This window comes from Lonchura striata, chromosome 11, assembly GCF_046129695.1.
Source record: "Lonchura striata isolate bLonStr1 chromosome 11, bLonStr1.mat, whole genome shotgun sequence".
Lineage (NCBI taxonomy): Eukaryota > Metazoa > Chordata > Aves > Passeriformes > Estrildidae > Lonchura > Lonchura striata.
In genome coordinates, this window is record NC_134613.1 from 5,374,883 (window position 1) to 5,398,520 (window position 23,638).

General features: G+C 57.0%; 1 protein-coding gene across 2 annotated transcripts in view; it reads right to left on the minus strand.

Moving 5' to 3' along the window:
• Positions 1-427: 427 nt before the first annotated feature.
• Positions 428-23,638, minus strand: part of LINGO1 (leucine rich repeat and Ig domain containing 1) — a 58,354-nt gene continuing 35,143 nt past the window's right edge. Inside the window, exons 1-2 of one of the 2 annotated variants that reach the window (XM_021548101.3) lie at positions 16,536-16,685; positions 428-2,714 (exon numbers count right to left, since the gene is read on the minus strand). In XM_021548101.3, the coding sequence (XP_021403776.1) occupies positions 861-2,714; positions 16,536-16,541 (1,860 nt within the window). In that variant the 5' untranslated portion in view covers positions 16,542-16,685 and the 3' untranslated portion in view covers positions 428-860. Of the gene's footprint in view, positions 2,715-16,535; positions 16,686-23,638 lie in introns of those variants that run through there. The other variant, XM_031505768.2, reaches the window with a different exon arrangement.

Consider the following 23,638-nt stretch of genomic DNA (forward strand, 5'->3'; position numbering starts at 1 on the left):
TCCCCATGTAAGAAGCAGGAGGATCCCCAGCCCTGCCCAGGCAAAGCCTGGCCCCGCTGGCTCTTAGCCTGGAGGCCATGGGCAGGGCCAGCCCTGCAGTGGGGCTCTGCATCCTCCTCCCACACAGAGGGCAGGAAAGCACAGCCCTGCTCCATACTGCTTATGGACATCAGTGTCATGGCCCTGCTCCACAAGCATCGGGGATGGGCAGGGGAACTGACTATAAAACCAGGAAAAATAGTCAAATCCGTCTTGGTGCCACACAGGGCTCTGCGGGAGGTGCCTGTGATGTCAGCAGGAGACTTGCCCTGGCCTGGGGCTGCTCTTGGCAAGGCATCTGGGAAGTGCCTCTGAGGCAAGAATGCAAGCACTTGCCAGGTACAGAACTGGACAGATCAAGAAGTCAAAATTTTTCATTCCAACTATCTATAGGAAATAGGGTTTTTTTATTATTTCAAGTTTTCATAAAAATCCATAATTATTGAAATCAAAGTTACAGAAGAAAGTTCGTAACTTTTTTATTGATTTTATTTCTTTTTTTCTTTCTTCCCCCCTCCCCCCTTTGTTTTTCCCCTCTCAGAGTTATATCTGACACCAGAGTCCATCAGACAAAGTCCTTACAAACACAGGAGTCCTGAAGACATCGGCTGAATGTTTTCCTGGTATAAAGAAGAGGAGGAGGAGGTGGTGACAGTGCGGGCGCAGTGGGTTTGGACAGGGGCAGAGGGCACGGTAGAAGGAGAGAGGTCGGTATGTTTGTGGCAATGTTTTTTAATTATTTTTTATTTGTTCATTTGTTCTTTTTTTTTTTTTTTTAAAAAAACAAACAACACCATTATTATTTGCAAATTGTTGCCTGGTTAAATCATTTTCATATTAAACTTGCGCGGCGCATCGGCAGAGCTGATGCCCGCATCGGACTTCCGTGGCACGTACTCAATTTCAATATTGTGCTTGGTGTTGCCTTTCCCACGGCTCCACAGGAAGAGGAGCACCAGACAGAAGAGCACGACGCCCAAGAAGGAGATGAAGCCCATGGTGGTGGCGATGATGAGAGTCTTGATGTCAAAGGGGAAAGGCACGGTGGCGCGCGTGCTGTTGGCATCGCTCTCGTTGGGCTGGTTGGAGATGAACGCGAAGGTCTTGTTGGGCTGGTGGGGCCAGTCTGGGGAGTAGCTGCGCACGTGCAGGTGGGCCAGCATGGTGTCGTTGCCACCCGCGTTGCTGGCGATGCATAGGTAGGTGCCGTTGTCCTGGATCTGGGCGTAGCGCACCTCCAGCGTGCCGTCAGGGAAGACAGTGAGCCGCCCGTTGGTTTTGGTAGAGATGAGGTGCTTCCGGGGAGAGAGCCACATGATGGTGGGCGGCGGGTCCCCATCTGCCCGGCAGACAAAATGCACCGTGTGGCCTTCGTCCACGAAGATCTGCTGAGGTTTGCGGTCCCGTATTCGTGCTCGGCGGCAGGTGAAGTAGTTGGGCAGGAGGACATCAGGGAAGTCCTTGAACTCCTTGCCCTGGACGAACTCGGGGGTGGAGCAAGTGGGCTGCTGCTTGTTGAAGTTCAACCTCCATCGCCGCCGGAAAACCCAGAGCAGCCGACAGTCGCAGGCTAAGGGGTTGTTGTCGAGGATGAGCGTCTCCAGGTTGCCCACCGAGTGGAAAGCTGACTCCTCCAGCGTGGTCAGCAGGTTCCCTGACACGTTCAGGATGCGCAGGTAATTGAGGCCGCGGAAGGCGAAGGGCTCGACCGTGGTGAGCTGCCCTCCCACCAGCTGGATCTCCTGGAGCCTGAGCAGGTCATGGAGCATTGAGCCCTCAATGGTGACGATGGGGTTGTAGGACAGGTTCAGGAACCGGAGGTAAACCAGGTGCCTCACCGACACGTACGGGATGGACGTCAGGTTGCAGTGGGTGATGGATAAGGAGGTCAGGTTCAACCCATAGAGGCAGTTGGATGTCATAGTATCCAGGTAGGGCCAGTGTGAGATCTCAAGGACCTTGAGCCGGTACAGCCTCTTGAATGAGTAATCTCGGATGGTGTTGATGTTCAGGTGGCGCAGCCGCAGCACGATCAAACCGTGAAGGTGAGACAGGGCCTCCGTGGGGATGGAGGTCAGGTTGCATTTCTCCAGGGTCAGCTGCTCCAGGCTGTTGAGGCCACTGAAGGCCCGGTGGGAGATGTAGACAAGGTCGTTGTCACCCACCTCCAAAGACTTCAGGTTGTACAAGTCCTGGAACATGTAATCTAGGAGGATCACAATTTTATTCTCACTAATGTCTAGCTTGGTAAGGTTGCTGAGTCCAGTAAACACTCCCAAAGGGATCAGCTTGAGTCTGTTACTCCTGAGCCCCAGCGTCCTGAGGTTGAAGAGGTTGTTGAAAGCCCCAGGTTCAATGGCACTGATAATGTTCTCGTTTAGCTCCAGCTCCTCCAGGTGAGGGTAGTTGGCAAATTCATCCTGGTTGAGTGTCTTGATGCGATTCTTGCCCAAGTCCAGCAGCCTGGTCTCAGTGGGGATCCCCTCTGGCACGACCATGAATCGCTTGCGGTGGCACAGGACGGCGCGCTCCTGGGCAGAGCACTCGCAGCGCGGCGGGCAGCCCGTGGCGGAGCCGGACAGGATGGATCCCAGCATCAGGAGGAGAATTGGCTGCCAGCAGGCCAGGATTGGGCTGCGCATACTCGCCTCCCCAGCTACCATCCTATCTCTCACCTGCAGGTAACAGTGGGAGAGAAAGAGCAGTGGGCACGTGAGCAAACAACGGGCACAGCCACGGCAAAAGGTCTGGTGTCCTGGCAGAGGTGACAGTAAAGCAAAAGGCACCAACGATGCACAGCACGGGGTCTAATTTTCCAGCTGAAATGCAGCCCTTTGACTTCAAGACCCTCTCTCCTCCCCACTCCCTGACTTTCCACTTGATTGAACGTGCACAGACTTTTGAGTGGAAGGTCTTGAGGAATCTGTGTCATACAGCTTCCTCTGCTTCTTAAAAAAATAATTTAATACGAAACGCATCTATCTACATCCTATTTTAAGCTCTTGAAATTATTCCGTTCCTTGTAGATGGAGCCTGAATATAAAGGCTACTTTGCAAACAGAGGAGCTGAGCACAGGATGGAGCATGTGGGAGAGCCCCACTTGGGACGAGCAAGACTGACAGCACAGTGGGAGCCAGCTCCTTCCTTCTGTGCTCCCCCATGCCCCAGCTGCTCTCAGTGTGTCCCCAGGGCCAGTTCCTTGCCTCCCAGCATGCTAGCCTGCAAGGGCAGACCCAAACCATTCTCCCCCCAGAAAAAGCAACTGGGGAGACACTGCCTACAAGAGCAAGCTGTAGCCTCAAGTCAGGTCCAGGGGGGCTCTGGATAATGAGGGAGCTGCCTGGTGTCAGCTAAGAAAGACTCAGCCTCCTGCTGATGTCCCTGGGGAGGGCTGGGAGACCTCCCTGGGGGCTCATGGTCTGGCTTGTACCCCAGCCCAGAGCCATCCTGGCCCGGCAGAAGAGAATGCTCCTTGTCATGCTGCCTTTGTTGCATTTATTTCCTTGTTCAGGCTGTTATGAGGAATCACATCATATCAATATTGCATATTAGATCTCTGGCTACTCCAGCCCTTGTTTATATCTATTGTTATGTTACTCTCTGCACTACTCCCACTAATGCTATTTATGGCTATTGCCAAACACACCCAATCCATTACTTCCATTGGCCCCGTTTGTATCCATCACTGTATATCCTGTCCATTACTTTCCCTGCTCTAGCACTATTTATGGAGCTGGTACACGTTCTGCACATTCCTGCCATTGCGTCTGCTCATATTCATCATTTCATACAGATATATGACCCAAGGATCACTTTTGTTCCCAAAAAATTATTCAAAATTTCTTTGTAAGATACAAGGGTGGGAGATGATGGACTGGCCATAAAAATGTCCACCAGCACCATCTTGGAAAACACCAGCCTCGGCACAGCCAGTGATGGGCTGTGAGGGCCTGGAGTGTCACCAGAGGAACCCTCTGTGGTTTCCTCCCATTCCACTGTCCCCTTCCCCTTTCCCTGCTCCTTTGGCAGTAGGGCTGCTCAGTGGGGATCCCGCTGAACACATCACCCCAAAGTGAAGGGGTGCAGGGATGGCAGCTGGTCCTGCCGAGCTCCCCTGGCAGTGATGCTGAGCTCCCTCCTGCTGGCCCTGGGCCAGCAGGTCCCAGTCCAGTGGAAACATTTCCAGTGGGAGTGCCTGGGCTCCAGCCAGGCTGCAAGGAGCCATTTTCTGGGTATTTACAATCCATCATCTCCCATGTCATCACCTCCCTGGTGCTGGGCAGCAGTACAGATACAAGCGGGGCTGCTGCTACCACTGCCATGCTGCTGGGCTGGGGCTGGTGCCCTGGAGCCAGAGTGGCGCCCTGGTTGGCATGGCCCAGGTTGCACATGGATTTGTTCCCCAGGCTCATGCTGCAGCCCCGGCTGGGGCTGGGCTGCCAGTGGGTGCCCATGGCCAGGAGCCTCCTGGTCACTGCTCTCCCACCACATGCTTGTTGCCGAGAGCTGGCTCGCCTGCAGCCTTTTTTCTCAGAAACCAATTCCTGCTCTTCACAGCCGTGCTGAGAAAGCCATCAAAGACAGCAAAACACGGCATGCAAAACAAAATACTGTCTGAGGGGCTTAATTATAGCAGGACTGAAAACACTCAGCTCATTAAGAGTGCCAGGCACCAGCCTTGTTTGTGTGCTGGGCCAAAAACTCCACTCTGCCTGCATGTGCTGCTCTGTTCTGGTCCCTGTTGGGCATGGGGAGCGGGCAGAGCCGAATCCTGCAGACCAACTTCCCCCAGGCTCAATCCTGCCTCTCCACCAGCAGGAAGGGGACTGCACCTCCAGAGCACCTTGTCCAGTGCTGTCATCCCCAGTGCAGCCTCGGCAGAGCCAGAGCTGTGCGGTATCAATGAGTCAAATATCGGCAAAGAGGCAATAGATGAATGAAGCAGAATCTGTGTGGCGTTACCGACGAGCACAGCCCAGAATTAAAGTCTAGACACACCTCACATGTTATTAGTTCTCAGCTAAATTTAAATCCGTGATAAATACAATCCCTGACAAAACATCCGTAATCTTAATAGCCAGAGTCACAGAAGAGCTTTGGGAGAAAGACAATAAATAAGCTGGAGAATTCTGAGCTAAGATGAGCTTTAAATCACTTCTGGCTCCCATTTACCTCTGCCTGATTCGGAGAGAAATAGTTGTGCCTCAAGGTGATGTGGATATTAAGAGATGCCCTTCTAAAAACTACTCAAACTGCGATTTTTGTGTGAGCTGGGGGCCAACAATGTATGCATGGTTTTACAGCCCCTGCACAGCTGCTAGCTGCAGGAAGGGCTTTCCATAAAGCCCTCCCAGATTTGCTGTGAGGAAGACCCTGAAACATGGCCAAGCTCCCCTCCAGGGTGCCGGCCATGGCCCAGCAGGAGCTGCCAGGCAGGAGCAGAGGATCGGGCCATGGCCGTGATGCACAACCCAGCCCGTGAGAGCCACAGCCCTTGGCATAAGCGTGGCTCTCCTTCCTCAATCACAAAAAAAGAATCGACAGAAAAAGCAGCATCTGCCAGACTCGCTGCCTTTAGGCAATGAGCAAACCCAGTGCAAGCTAAAGCAAAACTCCTGCTCAGAGCCGTGGCAGCCACTGACCCATCCTCACCACCTGCTGCCCCGGGCTGAGGGCTGTGAGTGCAGACCCCTCCCGCGGGAAGGTCCCAGCCTCGGCCCAAGAGGCGCAGATGGACGCACCAGAGCGCTGCCTCGGTGCTAAATCCAGCAGGACTGCCCAGGGGCTCTGCCTGGGCTCCGTGCTGGGAGGAAGGATGCCATTCTGGGCCTGTGCCTGGAAATGCAGCCTGGGGCCACATTGAAGTGCTGACGTGCGTGGGGTTTGCTCCAGTGTGACAGGCACAGGCTGCCCTGGTGTGGGAGGAACAGCCCCAGGAAAGCCAAACTTGGGTGATGACCCAAATGGGAGCCCAGGCTTTGCTCCTGAGTGTGCTCCTGAGGATGCCCCAAGGGGTGGGCAGCTGCCTGGCCATGCCCACCACTGTCACCGCTGTCCCTGGGCTGTCCCCTGCTCCCCACCCCACTGAGCAGAGAGCGATCTGCTGTGCTGACAGGGAGCGAGCAGGAGGCAAAAATCCCCGAGTCAGCTCCAGGCCCACCTGGCAGCCATAAATTACGGGGCGGGAGATGTTCACCCTTGAACCAGATGCTTCTGAGAGCATCGAGCGACAACAGCAATTTAGGACAAAGCGAGCCATACCCCAGCAGGGAGGGGGCCCACAGTGCTCTGGGGGCACAGTGTCCCTACCCTGTACCTGCAGGAGCCAACCTCCTGTCCCCAGCTGTGCACAGGAGAGAGCTGGACTCAGCAGTGCCAGGCATCCTCACTGGGCTGTGATGGAGGGGGGAGTTCAGCCATGGGCTCACCCCCTCTCTGCCACAATGGCCTCACACCAAGCCATTGAGACACTGCTCCTCGAGTCCACGCTCCTCTAAGCTGCTCCAGCTAAATCACATTTTATTGAACTTCACTACATTTTAGAGACAAAGACTCCAGGTTTACAAATAAATATTTAACAACCTTTCCTGCTGCTAGAGGAGTTTCTTATCCAGACCATGGGCTTTGCATTGTTTCTGTAGCTGTCTGCAAAGCAGCAAAACAAAGGGAGCAGCTTTAATTTGCCAATCACGTTTGTGCCCATTTCCTCCTCTCATCATTTCCCCTGTGTCCGGTGTGCATTTGTGGGCCCTTTTGCTTTGTCTCTCCCTCCTCTCCACCCTGTCTGCTCCTTCCTTCTCCTCTTCTCCCACCCAGTCCCAGAGTGCAGGTATTGGCAGTAACCACCCTTTTCCCCAGCTCAAGGGTGGGCAGCAATGGGTGGGAGCATCAGGCAGAGGAGGCAGTTTCCCTTCTGGAATCTCCATGCTTCACATGGGGAAGAAGAAATCAAAGAGGGAGAGCATAAAGTGATTCCTGAGTGTTGTCAGGGCTGGCTGGTAGGCACAGCCAGGGTGGCACAGCACTGGCCTGGGTGATGGAGATGTGCCACCACACTCTTCTGGACCTTCATTAATGGATGGGCTGCTAAGAAAGGCTTAGAGGGCTGCCCTGTGTCCTGGCCTGGCCCCAGAATCATCCAGGAGCAGCACAGGAAGGTGAAAGAATGGGGGAGAAACAGGCAGAAGATGACAAGGACCCCTCAGGGTGGTGGGGACACATGAGCAAGTTGTGCAAGACAGTGAGCCAAGGCAGGTCAGCCAGAGGAGTGCCCACCCCCAGCCCACCAGCCACCAGCTGCCAGGGTCACCGCTCCCCTTCCCACAGGAAGGCACAGCTCTCCAGCTGGGAGCTCTTGCTCAGCCTCCTGGAGTATCTGCTTTCAGCAGCTCCGAGGTGGGAGCCTGGAATAGGTGTGATGGAACCTGATCTGCTCTGGCAGCTGCTCTGAAGCTGTAAATGAGCACGAAGAAGTATTGGAGATTGCAAATCCCCTTCCGGCACTGACACCGCCCGGCTGGCACCACATTTCAGCCATGGCTGGCCCATGGGAGCGCCCTGCAAAGGCATTTCCTCATGGAAACAGCCTCTGCCACCCAAAATGTTGTGTCCCCAGCACTGCAGTTGGTCAGGAAAGCATCAAACCAGAGGGCAAGGAGAGCAGAAAAAACAGGGAGATGCTCAGGGGAGAAGAGCTCTAACACGGGCTGAGGGGCTGGAATGCTGGTAAGGGAAGGCTTTGGTCCAGCTGTCTACTGTTCAAACCTGGGCTGTGGCTCTGCCTGATCCCACACAGGGACAGCTATGTACAGTGGAGGGACAGCCAGCAGTGGCCCAGAGCCAACCTGCAGAGTGGCTTTCAGGCAGGTGATTGGAGAAGGACGATGGGAAGGAGATCCTGGTTGTCTCTGCAGGATGCTGAAGCTCAGAGCAGTTTTTGCTGAGGCTGTTTCTTGCTGCGATCACATCTGTGCAAGAGCTCCTCACCCTCCTCCTACCTGTGCTCCTTCGTTTTGAGCATCTTTTCTCTCTCTGGCTGCCCATGCCTCAGCGCCCCATCAGCAGAGAAAACATCCTGACGAGGGATCAATAAGTAATTGCACAGGCAGCTGTGGATGTCAGGGGTGTAAAGCCCTGAGCCAGCACAAGATAAACAAGTGGGGGTGAGGGCCCAGTGCAGAGTGGGGCTGGGGCTTAGGGCCAGCCACGCTCCTCTGCTCATGGGCAGACGTGGCCAGGACATGGACCAGTCCCTGCTGCCACAGCCACTGCCTGAACTGGTGGTTCACTGCTGCCTAGGTCAGGTGAGCCTGGAGAAGGCTCATTTTTTATTACTTATGTGAGCCAAAGAGCAGGAGAGTTGTGTTTGCCAAGGGAATAGCTCCCAAGGGTTGGCTGGAGACTTCTAGGGCTGGGCCAGGAAGAGGTGGCTGGAGGCTGGTGGGCACTGAGAATAACATGCACCATTTGAATGGGGATTCTCCTTCATTTTTGCAAATGTCCTTGGGATTGTTATCTCTGTGGCTACGGGCTGGGTCACCAGGATGTTTAAAGTGCTCACCAAAGGCAGCCAGCTCACCTTGCACTCTGATCATTGAGCACTGTGTACAGGAGGCTCCAGTGCACCATGAGGGTTTCCCTAGATGGTTCTTTTTCCCTGTCTGTAGATGGGAAAGGGAAATGGAAAAATCCCGGGCTCTTCTCAGGGCAATGGAAACACTTGCCCTGAAGAGGGGAAAGAAAGTCCAAGGAGGGTGTCTGCTGGGAGAGCACCAGGGTCACAGTGACATTGCAAAGGCATCCCCTGCGACGTGCCCATGGCCCAAATGCCTTCTGTGCTTCTTGAGCTCCCCTGAACTGCCCTGCACGGGGTGGCAGTGCTGGGCTGGAGGTGGGCACAGCCCTGCAGGCAGCCATCCCTCCCGTCCTCCGCTGCGGCTGGGGCGGCCCCAGCGCTGCTGAATCAGCCCGAGCCCAGCTGCACAGAGCCTGAGCTGGAGCCGTGTGCAGGGCAGGACAGCACCTGACACGGCATAAAAGCAGCTGCAACAAAGTCACCCCACTGCCAGCGTGCCTCTCGTCCCAGGCAGGGACGATGGCTTCGCTCTGTGGCCTTGCCTTGAGGGCTGGGGCTTCCTGCTCCCCCAGACCCAGGCTCCAGCCTGTGCCGTGGGCAGTGCCCCAGCAGCAGGAGGACACAGCTCTGCCAGGCTGACACCGCTCCTGCCCACCACAAACCACACCCAGGGGCACCAGGAGGTACAAGCTGTTCCCTCCTATGGCTCCCTGCCTGGGAACCCCCCGTCACATCCACTACCAAAAGGCATCCCATGGCTCTACAGCTCCCTAGAGCTGTGCTCAGTGCCCATGGAAGGGCTGGGGCACCAGCAGCTCCAGCACAGAAACCCAGGGCTAGCAGATCTGGGGGAGCCCCACCAGTGTCCTCCTGCCCTCTTTTACCCAGAGCTGCCTCAGCAGGACAGCAAATGCCAAGCCAGCCCAACACCCTGGTCCCAAGGACCATCAGAGAGCAGCGGTGAGGCTTTGGGATGTGACCCTCACTAAATGCCACCACTCCAAGCCACTCTGTCCCTACTGCATCCCTGCTGCTGCTTAAAGGTTGAAACCCCAGATCAAAGTCCCAAAGGCTGGGGAACAGCAGGTCCAGGGACCAGTCACATTCCTTACATTTAATTTAGCTAAGACTGTACTTACAGCACCACTTTGGCTCCCAGGCCACATCCCTTGAATCTCCCTAAAACCAGCACAGGATACCAAGAAAAGTACAAGGGCTGCTCCTTTCCTCTGAAAATCTTTGGGATAGTGGCAAGAGAACTTCAAAGGACATAGGACATAAAGCCATCAGCTTTGCTGACCTCAGGGAAACCTGCTGATTTACACCCCTTTAGGACCAGCCCTGGTATTTTTATACTGCTGCCTAAAATAAGTGGCCTGGGAAGCCTTTGGGAGAAGCCAAGTGCAGCCCAGGCCGGCAGAGCTGGCTCTGGGATCACCCACCGGTGAGCCAAGTGGCAAGGGCCAAGGGACTGTGTGTGCCGTGCTGCCAGGGCTCCCATGGCACCAGTGGAGCTGTCCTTGCTCCACACCCCACAGGGACACGGGGCAGAGCAGGGTGCCAGGAGCACAGCTGTGCTGCAGGGCACTGTGAGAGATGGAAGCCCCAGTTCGCTCCATCCACCTCATTTCCCGACTCCTTCCCGCAAGCCAGATCTCTCTCTCCCCCGCCCTCCCATTTATTATTAAGTTTTGTTCACATAATCACAGATTTGGTGCCGCAGGAAATTCCAGAGAGGGAAATGGAGAAAAAGGGAGGCAAAGAAAGCATGAGCAATAGCAAGTGCAGAGGGAAGATTCCTCTTCCCAGCCTGGTTTTCTCTGGACTAGTTTTACATGTATAATTCCTTTTTCTTTTCCCCTTTCTCACTTGTTTGATTTTTGCATTATTTATGGCTTGTCTTCAGGGCCTGTATTTGCTGTTATTGTTTCATTCAACAATAAAATGGATTAGATAAAAACAAACTGCGCTGAGCCGTGGCTGAGCCTGCCCATCCTGCATCCAGCTGAATCCACACAGCCGGGCAGAGCGGGCAAGGGGCTACCAGCCCTTCCCAGCCCAAATATTGCAGGAAGGAAGGTGCTGCAGGATGTGGCCTGGACAGGGTTTGGGCTGATAGAAATCCTTGGCAGTTATGGGGCTGTGCAAGGCACCGTGGTTCTAATGCCCATGAGAAGGGGTGTTGGTGTCAGCACAGTGGCACACTCAGCCAGGCCATTCCTTTCCAGCACGCGCTGAGCCCGTGGGCATAGAAAAAAAAGAGGGACCCACCGTGGGGATGGAGCAGCTCCCCACTGCCCTCAAAAGAAGGCAGCTATGGGGTGGGCTTGCTGTGTTTTGCCTGAGCTGAAAGCAAGGCTCTGCCCTTTCTCCTCTCCCAGCACTGTGGATAATGACACGGAGCCTGCGCTCTGGGCTGTAAGTGAGAACAAAAGTAATCAGGGGAAATCCAGTGCATGGGAATGCAATCGGAAACGCGGGGCCAGGGTTTCCATTTCGCTGCCGCTCCGGTGCCGTTTCCCATTGAGGAGGATAAACAGGCTGAGCACAAATCAGTTTAATGGCAGCACCTAATGGCAGCACAATTCTGTGCTCCCCGGAGCGCGCCGGAGCTCAGGCCCAGAGTGGCAGCCAGACGCCGGCTCTGTGGGATGGTCACCCCACGGCACAGCCCCAAAAAAGCCCTGGGACACCCCAGGACTGGCTGCCCTGGGCAGCAGCACGGACACAGCCCCGTCCCCCACGGCACGAGCGGACTGGTGTCCCTCTGCAGCCCTGGGGGTGGCCATGGATGGTTGTCTGCCCAATTCCCAGCAGAGAAGAGGTGTCCCTGTGGGTGTGCCTCGCATCCCTAAGGTGCTCAGACCCAAGGGGAGCCTGTGGAGTGCCGTGCCTTGCTCTGTGCTACAGCACACGAAGCACTGGCCAGCAGAACAAGCCACCAGGCCAGTGCTTTCTGTGATGCCTCCCCGGCTCCTCAGGCTCACATTTTGGGTAGAATGGATGGATCTGGGTCTCTGTGACTATTCCCAGTTCAAAGGAGGGGTGGAGAAAGGCTGGGTTCGGCTACAGGAGGGAGAGGTTTGACTGCTGAAGGGTGAGAAGTACCTCTGGAGTGCTCAGGCTTTGCTTACCACCCCCAGGTTGCCTCTGAGGTCTAAATCGGTTGTTTCCCATTTCACACTCGACATCTCAAATCCAAACAAAGAGCTGAAAGAATAGATCACGTCAAAATATTTCTGCTTCTCCCTCCTACGAGAATTCCCCATCAGAGACCAATCCAATTAAGGTGCAGGTTATGAAATTAACCATAATTACCAGAGCGATATTTAATGTTTTGCATTCTGATGAAGAAACAGAATGGAAATGACAAAAAAAATTAGTAATTGTGGGTCCTACTGTTATTTATAACTAAAAGCAATATAGGGTGAGGAGGGGAAGGGCTGCCAGGGAAGTGAGGGCTGTGTGGGGGGCAGGGGCTGGGCTGCATCAGGAACCTGACAAACCTAAGGGCACATCCCCCAGGGAGCCATGGCCAGCCTGACCCCCCAGAGCAGAGGTCAGCCCAGTCTGATGACAACCACGGGCATTTTGCTATTTGAGCATCCCTTGGACAATGCTGGACCACAGGAATCATGTCCCAGAGCCACAGCCCAGTCCTGCATCTCCTCACTCTGTCCCTGCTCCCTGTGGGGACCCTCCAGCTCACCCAAGGACTGTCCCCACCTCAGGACAATGACCACAGCCCTGAGACAAAGGACACGAGTGCTTCAGTGGGGAAAGCCTTTGGCCTGTGCCAGGATGCTCTGCCTGTGGAGCCCAGGAGAGGAATGCTCCCTGGACACGTCCACTGCAGGATGCTGAGGCACTGACCAGCACTGACACATGAATACAATGATGGAAAAAGCCATGCAGAATGGTTAAACAGAATCATGTGTGTGCTTCACCATGAGAATGAGCGAACAAAGCCAAGCTCCCCAGCCCCTGTGACATGCACGTGCTGCCCTGCCTGATCCTTACTCCAGTAGGAGATGCTGTCTGGATGGGGTATGGACCTGGGAGAGGCGAGGGATGGTGGCCAAGATGTTGGTGGGGTCAGAGGCAGGACTGAGCCACTGGTGGGGCTCATGGCAGGGCTCCCCCAACACGGCCATGCTGCACCAATACACTCCATGCATCCCATGCAGGTCCAGAGAGGCCCCGTTGGCCATTCCTGATTGCTGCTCCTGAAAGGTGGGAATCACCCAGGATTCCCCCCAGCACAGTGGCTGAGGGCTCTGCTCAAGGCTGGGCAGTCCCTGCGCTGTCCCTCCATCCCGAGACAGACTGGTGTGACCTCCTGTCCCCAGGGGTGGAGAGAGCCACACACTCCCTGCCTGGGCTGAAGGGGAGATGATGATGTCACTCTTGGTGACATTTATCAGCATTTATTCAATTGCCCGGGTCAAGCTGACAATTAACACTGCTCAGACACCTCTGTGCGACCCAGCTTTGCCCTGGTGACAAGGGGACAGAGGCCACACCATGCTGCTGGCGGTGCCTGGGGGCTGGGGAAGCACTGGGAAGGGGAGCCTCTGGTGTTTGTCCCCTTCCCCAGACAAGCCCCATCCCCGGACACCCCTGTCCCCCCATGTATCACACATGCCCTGGCACTGCCCAAAGGCAGCAGGCTCAAACAGCCACCAGCACTGGCTGGGAGTAAGGCATGTCCCCAGGCATGGTCACAGGGTGCTGGGACACACAGCAGAGGCACAGAGATCTCTCTCCCCACAGCCACTCCCTGCCAAAAGCTCCCATTTCTACTCTCCCAGATGGAAAGAAAGTGGAAAAAATTGACTAAGAAGAAAATTGAGGTCATGGCCTTCCACTTCTTTCTCCCTTTGTTTTTCTTGGGTTGTTTGATTTGAGGTAAGCATTTGCAGCCCTTTTCTTTCTCATCCCAGCCTTCTCTGCTACCTGAAAAGCTCTTCTGGCTCTTTTCCCACCAAAAGCCATTTCTGCTCATGGTAGGATGAACCCTGCTTGAGGCTCAGCAGAGAACAAAGGAGAGCTGCTGACTCAGTGCACTGGGCGTGTTGGAGAGACCAAACACCCACCCTGGCCAAGCTGTGAGTTGTGTTTTCCACCCAAATGTTCACAGAAATATGCCCACTGCCAACTCTGCCTCCAAGGACGGGGTCACACCAAATAGCAGCACCCAGTGGTCATCCAACGTACCTCATCGAGCCCCAACAGCTTGTGTTGTGTTTTATAATTCAACAACTGTAATTACACTATAATTGTGGTGTTATTATCAAGTGATTTATCAACCTCTGGATTAAAGCCTCAAGTCAGAGGATTTTATACTTGTCACTTACATGGAGTAGCACTAAGTTCAGCAGTGCTACCGTGGCTATGTGAAGGAGGACACTAAAGAAAACAGAAGTCCTTCAGTGATGCTGTTAACCTTCCAGGAAACAGTGGTAATTAGAGGTATCACACAGTAATTACATTACAGGTGTAGAGTAACTGCAGCACAGTACAGTGTTACAGTGGTACAGCCATTTGTTGAGTAATTAATCCATCCACAAGACAGCCTGGAAAATCTGATGCTTCCCAGGAGTTGTAAAAGCAGCTCCACTGCCTCCTCCAGCCACCTCCTGCCCATTCCATGAGACGCAGCGAGAGCTGGGGCTGCCTGAGCACTGGAGCAGGCAGGTGCTATGGGGAGGCTTTAGCCCAGGGGCACATTTCCCTCATGGCCTTGCTCATCGTGAGAGCTCCAGAGGTGCCCTCTCATCCAGAGCATCCAGCAGCTGTGCCAGCGGGATCCAGGAAGGAGCATGGAGCAGCAGGTAGAAGGCACAGCCACCCCAGACACTCCTCCCACCGTGCCCCAGCACACCCTGCTGGATGGGCACAGGGCTGGGTGGGGTTTGGGCACCCAGAGAGGAGCTAGCCCATCTCCTGGAGCTGGGACAGGCACGGCTGCTCTGGCCATCTGACCTGCAGGAGGTCCAGGACAGGGACACAGCGTGCTCTTGGAGCCAGGGGAGCAGACAGGGAAGAAGCAGGGGGAAGAAAGGTTTGGGCAGTGATGCTGGCTGGAATAGCTGCCTTTGGGTGGGATGGGCTGGGATAGGGGCTGGGATAGCTGCCTTTGGGTGGGGAGGGGCTGGGATAGGGGCTGGGATAGCTGCCTTTGGGTGGGATGGGCTGGGATAGGGGCTGGAATAGCTGCCTTTGGGGGCGGATGGGCTGCGCAGTCCTGTGCAGCCCCCGAGGTGGAGGAGATGGCCGGAGGCACGGCCTCACTGCTGCTCCACAGCCATCTCCAGCACGCGTGAAGGTCAGGTCAGGGCTGCTGCAAGGTGCAGAGCAGTGAGGAGAGGGTTAAGGCAGGAGGGCTGGGATGGGGCTGTGGAAGGGGTCTCATTGCAGAGCCACAGCCGGGCTCTGGGAGATGGTGCAAAGGAAGGGGAGGTGGAGGGGGATCCGTAGAGTGGAGCTCTTCCTGGGGATGCCTGGACTTCCCCCCGCGAGTCGAGACCCCGGGAGCAGCAGGGCTGTCACACCGATCCCCTGCTGCCGGCCAGCGGCGACAGTCGCTTGCTGGAAAAGGCGTTCGCTGGGAGGGAGCGCGGATGGCGATTGCTGGGGCAGGGACAGGGAGAGGCGACGCCAACCAGCCCGAGCAGACCCGACCCCACCAGAGCCCACGCCCGCCCGCTGTCCCTCCCTCCTCGTGCAAATCCCTTTCGCGGTACCGGCGCTCCCATTCCTTCTCGGAGGTGGCATCTCCAGCACCCGGATCGAGCCGTGCCTCTACCCATCACTCGGGCTATTTATACATCCAAGGCGCAAGGTGAAAAATCCAATAACCTACACACAGTAACGGAGAGCAACAAGCACCGGCACCGCCCGGGAGGGCTCCCAGAGCCCTTCTGCCAAGCGCTCCTGGGCATCCTCACAATCCCCACTGCCCTGTGGAGCTCCTTTGACATTAACCAATTCTTTTTTCTGCCAGACACAAACCGAGGGCAGAGCCCGCATCGGCAGCATGACCCTGGCCCAGCATCTCCAGTTCTCTAGGTTGGCTCCCGGCTCCGAGGTGTGAAGCTGAGCCCAGGCAGGGGGACCCTTCAGAGCCCCCCGAGCCCTCCCGGAGCCTGAGGAATCACCCCACTCGGCATTAGCTCCCCACGTCCCCGACTCACCTATCTCCAGGCTGGGGGCTGGTGACAGAGAGGTGAACCCCTGCCCTGAAAAATACCCCTTCCCCATGACTCCTGCCTCCAGTCTCAGGGCTGGAGAGCTGTCCCTGCCCGTCTTTAACCCTTAATGCCTCTGCTCTGGGGATGGGCAGTGGTACAGTTCCTCCTCTTGAGTTAACCCTTGCTGGGCAGGAGATGGGCACAGCCAGCTTGAGGCTGATCCCTGCTCCCCTGCCAGTCCCGGAGGGTAGCGCTGTCCAGACTATCCGTTCCCTACCTGAACAAGGCATCTGCTCCAGGCTGGCCAATTCACCCGGGATCTACCAGGAGAGGAGGAGGATACTCCCCATCAGGACACCGCCTCAGTCCCGCCGAGCCCCAGCTCCCCCGCTGGGACCCCGGCCCCGAATCCCGACCCCGCCTGGTTCGTAGCTCCCGCAGGGGCTGCGCCGAGGCTGCGGGAACGGTGCGGGGAGGAGATGGGCAGAGGGGAGCGCCCGGCAGAGCGGGGCGAGGAGGCGGCAGCATCCGCACCGGCGGGGCTGAGGGCGGCAGCCCCCGGCGCACACGGCTCCCCCGCACCCCCGGGGCAGCACCAAGTTCAGCCCCGCGCCCTCCGCACCGGCGCGGGACCGGCGCCGTCCCGGGGCCGCGGAGCCCCCGCGCCGCTCCCGCCCCGCCGCTCCCGCCAGCCCCGCGCCGCGCTCCGGTCCCCCGTCCCGCTTACCCGCATCTCATCCTCGCCGGCGATCTCCTTCGGTCAGAAATGGCATCTCCCCCGGCCCCCCCGCCAAACCTCCACCTGCAGTAGCGCAGCTCCCCCTCTCCGCAGCGACAGCACACGGAGCGGCGGCGGCGGCGCTCCCGGGGCCGGGCCGCCCCCCAGTCCCGCGCCCGGGGGAGGGAGGGCCGGGCCGGGCCGGGCCGGGCACGGGCCCCGCCGGGGCCGCCCTAGGGCCGCGCGGCCGGCGGCTCCCTGCCCTCCGCGCCCGGGCGGCCGGCGGCGCTTCGGGGCGGCGGCATCGCCCCCGCGGGCGGGCGGGCGGCTGGCTCAGCCCGGGCTCCGCACGCCCGCTCCGCCGGCCGGGTCTGCCGCGGCGGGGCCGGGCCGGGTGCCGCCGGCCCCCGCCTCCCCTCCGGGAGGAGCCGCCGGCGGGTGCGGGGCGGTGCGCGGAGCGGCGAGCGCGGCAGCGGCGGCCGCGGCCGGTCCCTCCTCCCGCCGCCGCCCCCGCTCGGCGCGGGGGGTGCGGGTCCCCGGGGTGCGGGCGGGGGGAGCGGGGATGGCTCCCCCGCCAGCCGGGGCCGCTCGATGGATGGGGCCCCTCGCAGCCCCCGCCCCGCCGCCGCCGGTGCAGCCTCGCTGCCCGCAGAGGACGGAGCAAGGCGGCTCTGCCCGTCACCGCCGCGTCGGTGCCCAGCCCGCCCCGCGTCCGCCGGGAGACGGTGCCGGGCTGCCCTGAGGATTCCGGAGGGTCCGTCCTACAGCAGCTACCTCAGCACTGCGCTTTGCTCCTCTTTACACTGTCCCCACACCCCGGCACATAAGAGGGAAAGGGCTGCAAGCGGCGAGGGGACCCCTCCGAGGACAGGTCTGGGACCCGGTGATCCCAGAGCCCCCTCGGAGGGTCCGGCCATGCTGAGCTGATGGCCTTTCATTCAGGACTAAGCACGCGACTTCCCGAGCACTGCCCACCGCTCCCAATTCCATAATGGACACTTTATCCAGCAGCGTTAGATGTGCCCAGCGCTGGCTCTCGCAGCTGAGGCTGATTTCTCCAGCAGGGACGGACACAAACTTTGCTTGTAACGTGCACTTTCCCTCCCTGCCTCCTCTGGCTGGGCTTGCCTGGGGTGCTTCCTGCCCTGTCCTGCTTCTACCCAGCTGTGCCTGGCTGCCGGCCAAGGCGGACCCAAGGCAGGGGCGCCCGGGCGCTCTGCAGGAGCACGGGCTGGGGCCACGAGAGCCTTCCCTTGAGCGGCTCTTGGAGCAAGTGAGAGCTTCTGTGCTGGCCCCAGGCCTCTCCTGTGCGATGGCCGCCCCCAGCCTGCCATGGAGCACAGGAGAGGCCATCCCAAGCTCATGTCCCTGCAGTGGGCGACGAGCAAGCCCCGGGAAGCTCGAGCTCCTCCTGGCACTCAGGCAGAGGCTGCTGCCGCCCCGGAGCCCCGTTATCCTCCTGCTTGGCACGGGCGAGCTTCTGAGCAGAGGAGGAATAACGAAAGGGTGGGCACGGTGAACTCGGCAGCTGAGGGCTGAATCACTGCAGCTCTCTGCTCCTGCCCACTGCTCGGCTCCCACAGGCACAGACCCCGGCTCGCTGGAGAGTGGGTACCCGTCAGGTGTACATCCCTGCGTGGGCTGGGGCACGGCATCCTCGTGGCAAGGAACGAAGTGTGGTGACAACGCGTGTGCTCCTCCTGCCACCAAGGAACAGCCCGGCTGTTCTCAGTGGTCCTCAGACCTTTACTCAGTGCGGATCGATGCCTCTTATTGTTATGGCTATGGCAGCAATGCCACCGATGTTAATAGCACTTCACAAACACAGACAAAGCCGGCAATCTGAATGCGGCCAGGAAAAAACAGAGGACAAAAGACAAGCGAAGAGCTCTGAACGCCGTTTCTAATGCTTCCGGCCGTCCCCCTCCCCGTTAAAGCCCCACTAAAGTGCAGGGCATCAAGTATTCAGTAGTAACACTCGGGAATAATTCCTGGAACTGCTGGTGTGTGAGGGGGAAAATTTCACCTCAGCCCTTCCACAAAGACACGGCAAGTACGCCACGCACGCAGCACTGGTGGCGTGTGAGAGTGATGCTATGCACTGCCTGGAAGCAGGGGGCCTTCCAAGACCGTCTTTCCCACCTCGGTTCCGACGGCCATCCCCGCCCGGGGAGCGGCAGGGGCGCTGCGTGTGCAGGAGCAGGGATGAGCTTTTGGGCTGAGATGGCATCCGTGCACACCTCTGCTGCAGAGCAGTCCTGTGCAAACCCTGCCTTTTGTGTACCCTCAGCGTGTGATTCCCTTCCCTGGAAGTGTCCAAAGCCAGCTTAGAGGGGGCCCTGAGCAACCTGGCCTAAGTGGAAGGTGTCTGCTCTTGGCAGGAGTTTGGAACTAGAGGATCTTTGAGACCTCTTCCAATGCAAACCGTTCTATGGCTCCATGACTTTGGACCTGGGTGGAGGGACCAGGGGCAGCAGGGGAGGTGAGGGCAGCACAAGTGCCCCAGGAATGGCAGTGGGAGACAGCCCTGGTTTGCTTTGACAGCTACTCTGTGCATTTTGGCCAGCAGTGGGGAGAGGCAATGGGAAAGATGGAGAGTGCAGAGATAAAAAAACATCACCAAAGAGCTGGTCTCTGAGCTGGGGCCCCAAGGCCCTTCCTTGCCCACAGTGCCAGTGTAAGAGCAGCCAGTGCAACCAAACTGCTCAAGGAGCAGCAATGCCATTTGGGTTTTTCTCTCTTTAACCCTCAGCCCACCTCATGGGCAACACTTCCTCACCCCAACAGCCTCAAGGACACATTGGACAAAGGCAGATCCTGGCAGCAGTGAACCCTGCTGGTCTCTGCTGGAGGAATTGCATTGGCCCTTGCTTGGAAGCCCCAAGGCTCCAATGTTTCTGTGTTTATTGACCCATTATGACTGGTGAGCTTGCTGGTAATGTCGCTGAGGTGCTGTAGCATGGGTGACAGTGTGCTGGGGACAGCCAGAAGCACAGAACCAGGCCTCACTGGAAGTACTATCCCCTCCTGTCCCCACTAACAGCCTGTAGCTGTGTGCAGCTGACAGCTTTGCAGATAACATGCCTTTTTTCCCTCTCCCATCACCTTTACTGGCCTCCCCCATGTCGTAGAGACCAACTCCAGCTGTTTTGGGTCAACCTCCTTTTTGCAGCATGGAGTGACCCACAGTGCCCCAGCCCTCCAGGTGCCACTGTCCTGTGCTGACCTGCGTGCAGCCCCTGGATGCTGCAGAGCAGCTCGGCTCACACGCCCTCATTGAACATGTTCCTCTTTAAAACCTGCAGGGAACGGCAGGAACATTTGGGTGTCCATCTGCGGGGGCCCGTCCCTCAGACAGATGCTCCAGCTCTCTGCCACTGCCATCCTGGGATGATAACGGGCTGTGGCAGATGGTTCCCTTCTGCTGGCATGAGGCAGGAGCTTATCCCAGCTCTCAGCTCCCTCCCAGAGAGGCAGCACCTGCACACTGCTGAGGGACCTGGGCAGTGGAACAGACCTGTCCCTCAGGGGAGGGACTCGGGACATGCTCTCTCCTTTGGTTTCTGTGCACGTGTCCAGGAGTGCCGCAATAGGTCTAGAAAGGGCCGGGCTGGCAGGAGGGAGGTGGATTTTAATTACTCCCATTATTATTATCATTCCTTTTCTATCAGATTTTCACACTTTTGTCGTAACAAGCTGAGCTGAGAAAATACATGCAAATGCCAGGCAGAGATAAGATGTACCACACCTTGAAGTCCTGCCAGCGCCGCTCTGGGAATGCCAGATTGGCCGTCTGCCCCTCGGGCAGCAGAACGGGGGAGGGTCTGTCCCTGCTCTGCCCCTGCACATCCAGAGAGGAGGGGACCTCACATGTCCCCTGGGCTTGACCAGCAACCAGCTCCAGTCCCTGGAGAAGGCACCATAAACTCCTGGCTGCTTGGGACAGGGAGGAAAGGTCACCCTAATGTCCTGTGCGTGCCTGGCACATCAATGGACACAGACCTCCCCTGCCCTCCTCAGCACTGTTGGCAGCAGGACCTGTTCCTGAGGAACCCTTGCTCCTGAGGAACCCATGCTCCTGAGGAACCCTTGTTCCTGGGGAACCCTTGTTCCTGAGGAACCCTTGCTCCTGAGGAACCCTTGCTCCTGGGGAACCCTTGCTCCTGAGGAACCCTTGCTCCTGAGGAACCCTTGCTCCTGAGGAACCCTTGTTCCTGGGGAACCCTTGCTCCTGAGGAACCCTTGCTCCTGGGGAACCCTTGCTCCTGAGGAACCCTTGCTCCTGGGGAACCCTTGTTCCTGAGGATGGCTGTTCCACCGGGCCCCTGCAGATGCAGTCACAGGGAGAAACGTGCTCCCAGATCACGTTCTCCCTTGGAGGTGGTGACATTTCAGGGTGTGTGGGGGGCGTGGGATGAAGAGGCAAGGCAGGATATTCCTGCTCCCCCGTCCCCACGGCCATCTGGATATGTGCTGATGCCTCCTCACAGCAGGCTGAGTCAGTCCAGTGGCTTCTCATTATCAGCTGGAAGGAATCCAAATTCCACATTGTATGGCTGCTCCTCAGTGAAAGTGAGGATCCTTATCAAGTATTATCCTAATGCTTTCTCTCTGTGCTGTCTTGTACTGCTCCCTGCTCTGGTCAGCTTATTGATTTGGAGCAGAATGATCCAAAAATTTTTAGACCACCAGCCATTCACTTGGGACAGCAGTGGCAGGAGCCACAGAATGTCCCCCTAGACATGGGCTGGGGCTGTGAGGCCGTGGAGGGGATCCCCCCACTGTCCCCACCACAGCCTCACTTGCTGGATGCTGCAGGTGCATGGCTGGACTCATCTTTAGCTCTCTGTCCAGCTGAAAGCGAGGTGAGAGCAGGAGATGCTTTGCTCATGCCTTGCACATCTCAAATCATGACATGACCTCCATGAAGCTCTGGAGAAGAGGGATAAAGAGGAGAAAAAAGCCTTTCTGTAGGCTCCCTCAGCAAGTGCTACTGAAGACTGGGTAAGCTGCTGATACACAGGGTCTGCCCCAGCTCAGCTCATCCACGTCTCTGCCAGGGCACTGTCACACCCCGACCCATGTGAATCCTGGGTGTGGAAATTAGGCCTTTCTATGCAACATTCTGGAATGGAGAGAGGCCACATGCCCTCATGTCAGCCTGAGTCAAGCACTGATAACTTGGCTGCTCTGTCAAGCAGCCCAAACATGCGGCATGAAGGGCTGAGGGAAAAGGCTCCATTAAGTTCTTAAGCCCATTGACACATATATAGAAGGTATTAATAATATCAAGCACCTCAGTGCCTATTGTTGCCCACGTTCAGGAGATGAAAGATAATTTCTGGGACAAGGAATTTATGACAGTGACAGCTTTTTAACAGCTTGGTGTAAGAATAGGAGCTGCACAACGGGACAAAGAGCAATGATTAAAGAATTTGGCGCAAAGGAGAGAGGACTTGGAGAGAGCTGTGAGTATGGAGGACAGGAGAGTCCTGTCAACTGCCCACACTGAAAAAGCAAATGCTGTCCTGGGCATGGAGGATGGGGAGGTGATGTGGGTGCCATTCTGCTGGGGCTGGCTCACAAATACTTGGCAACTAAGAGAAAGGGGATGAAATAGGCTCCTCATCTTAATGTTAAAAGTGTGTGTGGCAGGCCGAGATGGGCATGGCTCAGCTGGGGCTGCAGCCACACTGGCAGGTGGCATGGGGAGGCAGGGGGGAGCTGGGCTGCCCTGCCCTGCTGGGCACAGGCCAGGGAGCAAACACGCCAGTCAGGGAAGGGAGGGTCTGGCATGGCAGGGTACAGAGGGAGCTCTGCTCCCTGAAGGCCAGAGCTGGAGAAGCAGCAGTGGCAGACCCAGCACCAGGACACGCTCAGGGTGTAATTATTACTAATATCCTCAGTGTTCCTTTGCACACATACGTGCTCCCCTAATGTACACTGCACATGTAAACAGCCTCCTAGTGACATTTGCATGCCCAATTACATCTGCATATAATTGATTTGCATGCACAGTTGGAGGGCGTTTAAAACACTGGAGCCTGCTCTGCACTTTCCCACGGCCACCTCCCCGAAGCCACACGGAGGAAAAAAGGTGCCTCATGCTGGGACCAAACCCCATCCCAGCCCCACAGGGCTGACACCCTTTGTGTCCCTCCCTGCGGGTGTGCCTCTGCCCAGCAGGGTGGGCTCAGAGCCAGCCCCTTCCTGCATCTCCATCATCTGCAGTGGCCCCAAACCCAGCCCCAAACCCAGCCACAGCGCTTGCTGTTTGCTCAGCTCTGTTATAAGTGACTGGCATCATTCCAAAAAGGATTAAAAGCAGGGAGTGAGAAACATAAAAGCTCATGTAATTACGTGCAAAAAAGCCCCTTAATAATTTATAGAGGGAGAGGGTAAATATCTTCGTGTGTTATTCAAGTGTAGCTCATTGTCCCGTCTGGCTAATACCCAGCGTACACGCATCACAGCCTTTATCCGGGAGGCTGTTTTGCCTTTAATACCTTTCATAAATTATTGAATTTATAAAGAGGAAAGCAGGTGTCATGTCACTCCTATAAACAGCTCGTTAGTTAAAGCTAACGAAGTTGGGGAGCAACAGTTTCTTCCTGGCTTGTCTACCTCCCACCTCGCTGTCTGCGCTGTCACCACACAGACCCTGAGCTGGGGCAGGGGAGTGGTATTTGCCTAAAAAATCTGACAGCCGATAGATGGCCTGTGGCAGCCCTACCCTCTGGCTTTCTGAGGCTTTCTGGCTTGTACCCTTGTGGAGGTGTGAGGATGCAGCTATGGAGAGGATCCTCCTTTCCATTCCCAGCTTGTCTGCTGCAGCACCACCACCTCCATGTCACCCATGGTCTTCTGGGTGCAGCAATGGACCATCAGCTCCTGGGGGTGCCTGAGGATGCTCTGGGCACTGCTCCTGGCAGGAGGAGGGCTACATGAGGGTGAGCTCTGAGGGCAGGACAGGACAGGAGGCAGAGATCTCTGAGGCAGGAGGGCTGAGCACAGACATGTCTGACTCCAAAACCCACGCCTGTCCCATTTCCAGCAGCAGAGGGCCAGGACAAGCAGCCCAAGAGTCGCTTTGGAGCGCAGGGGATGTGTTT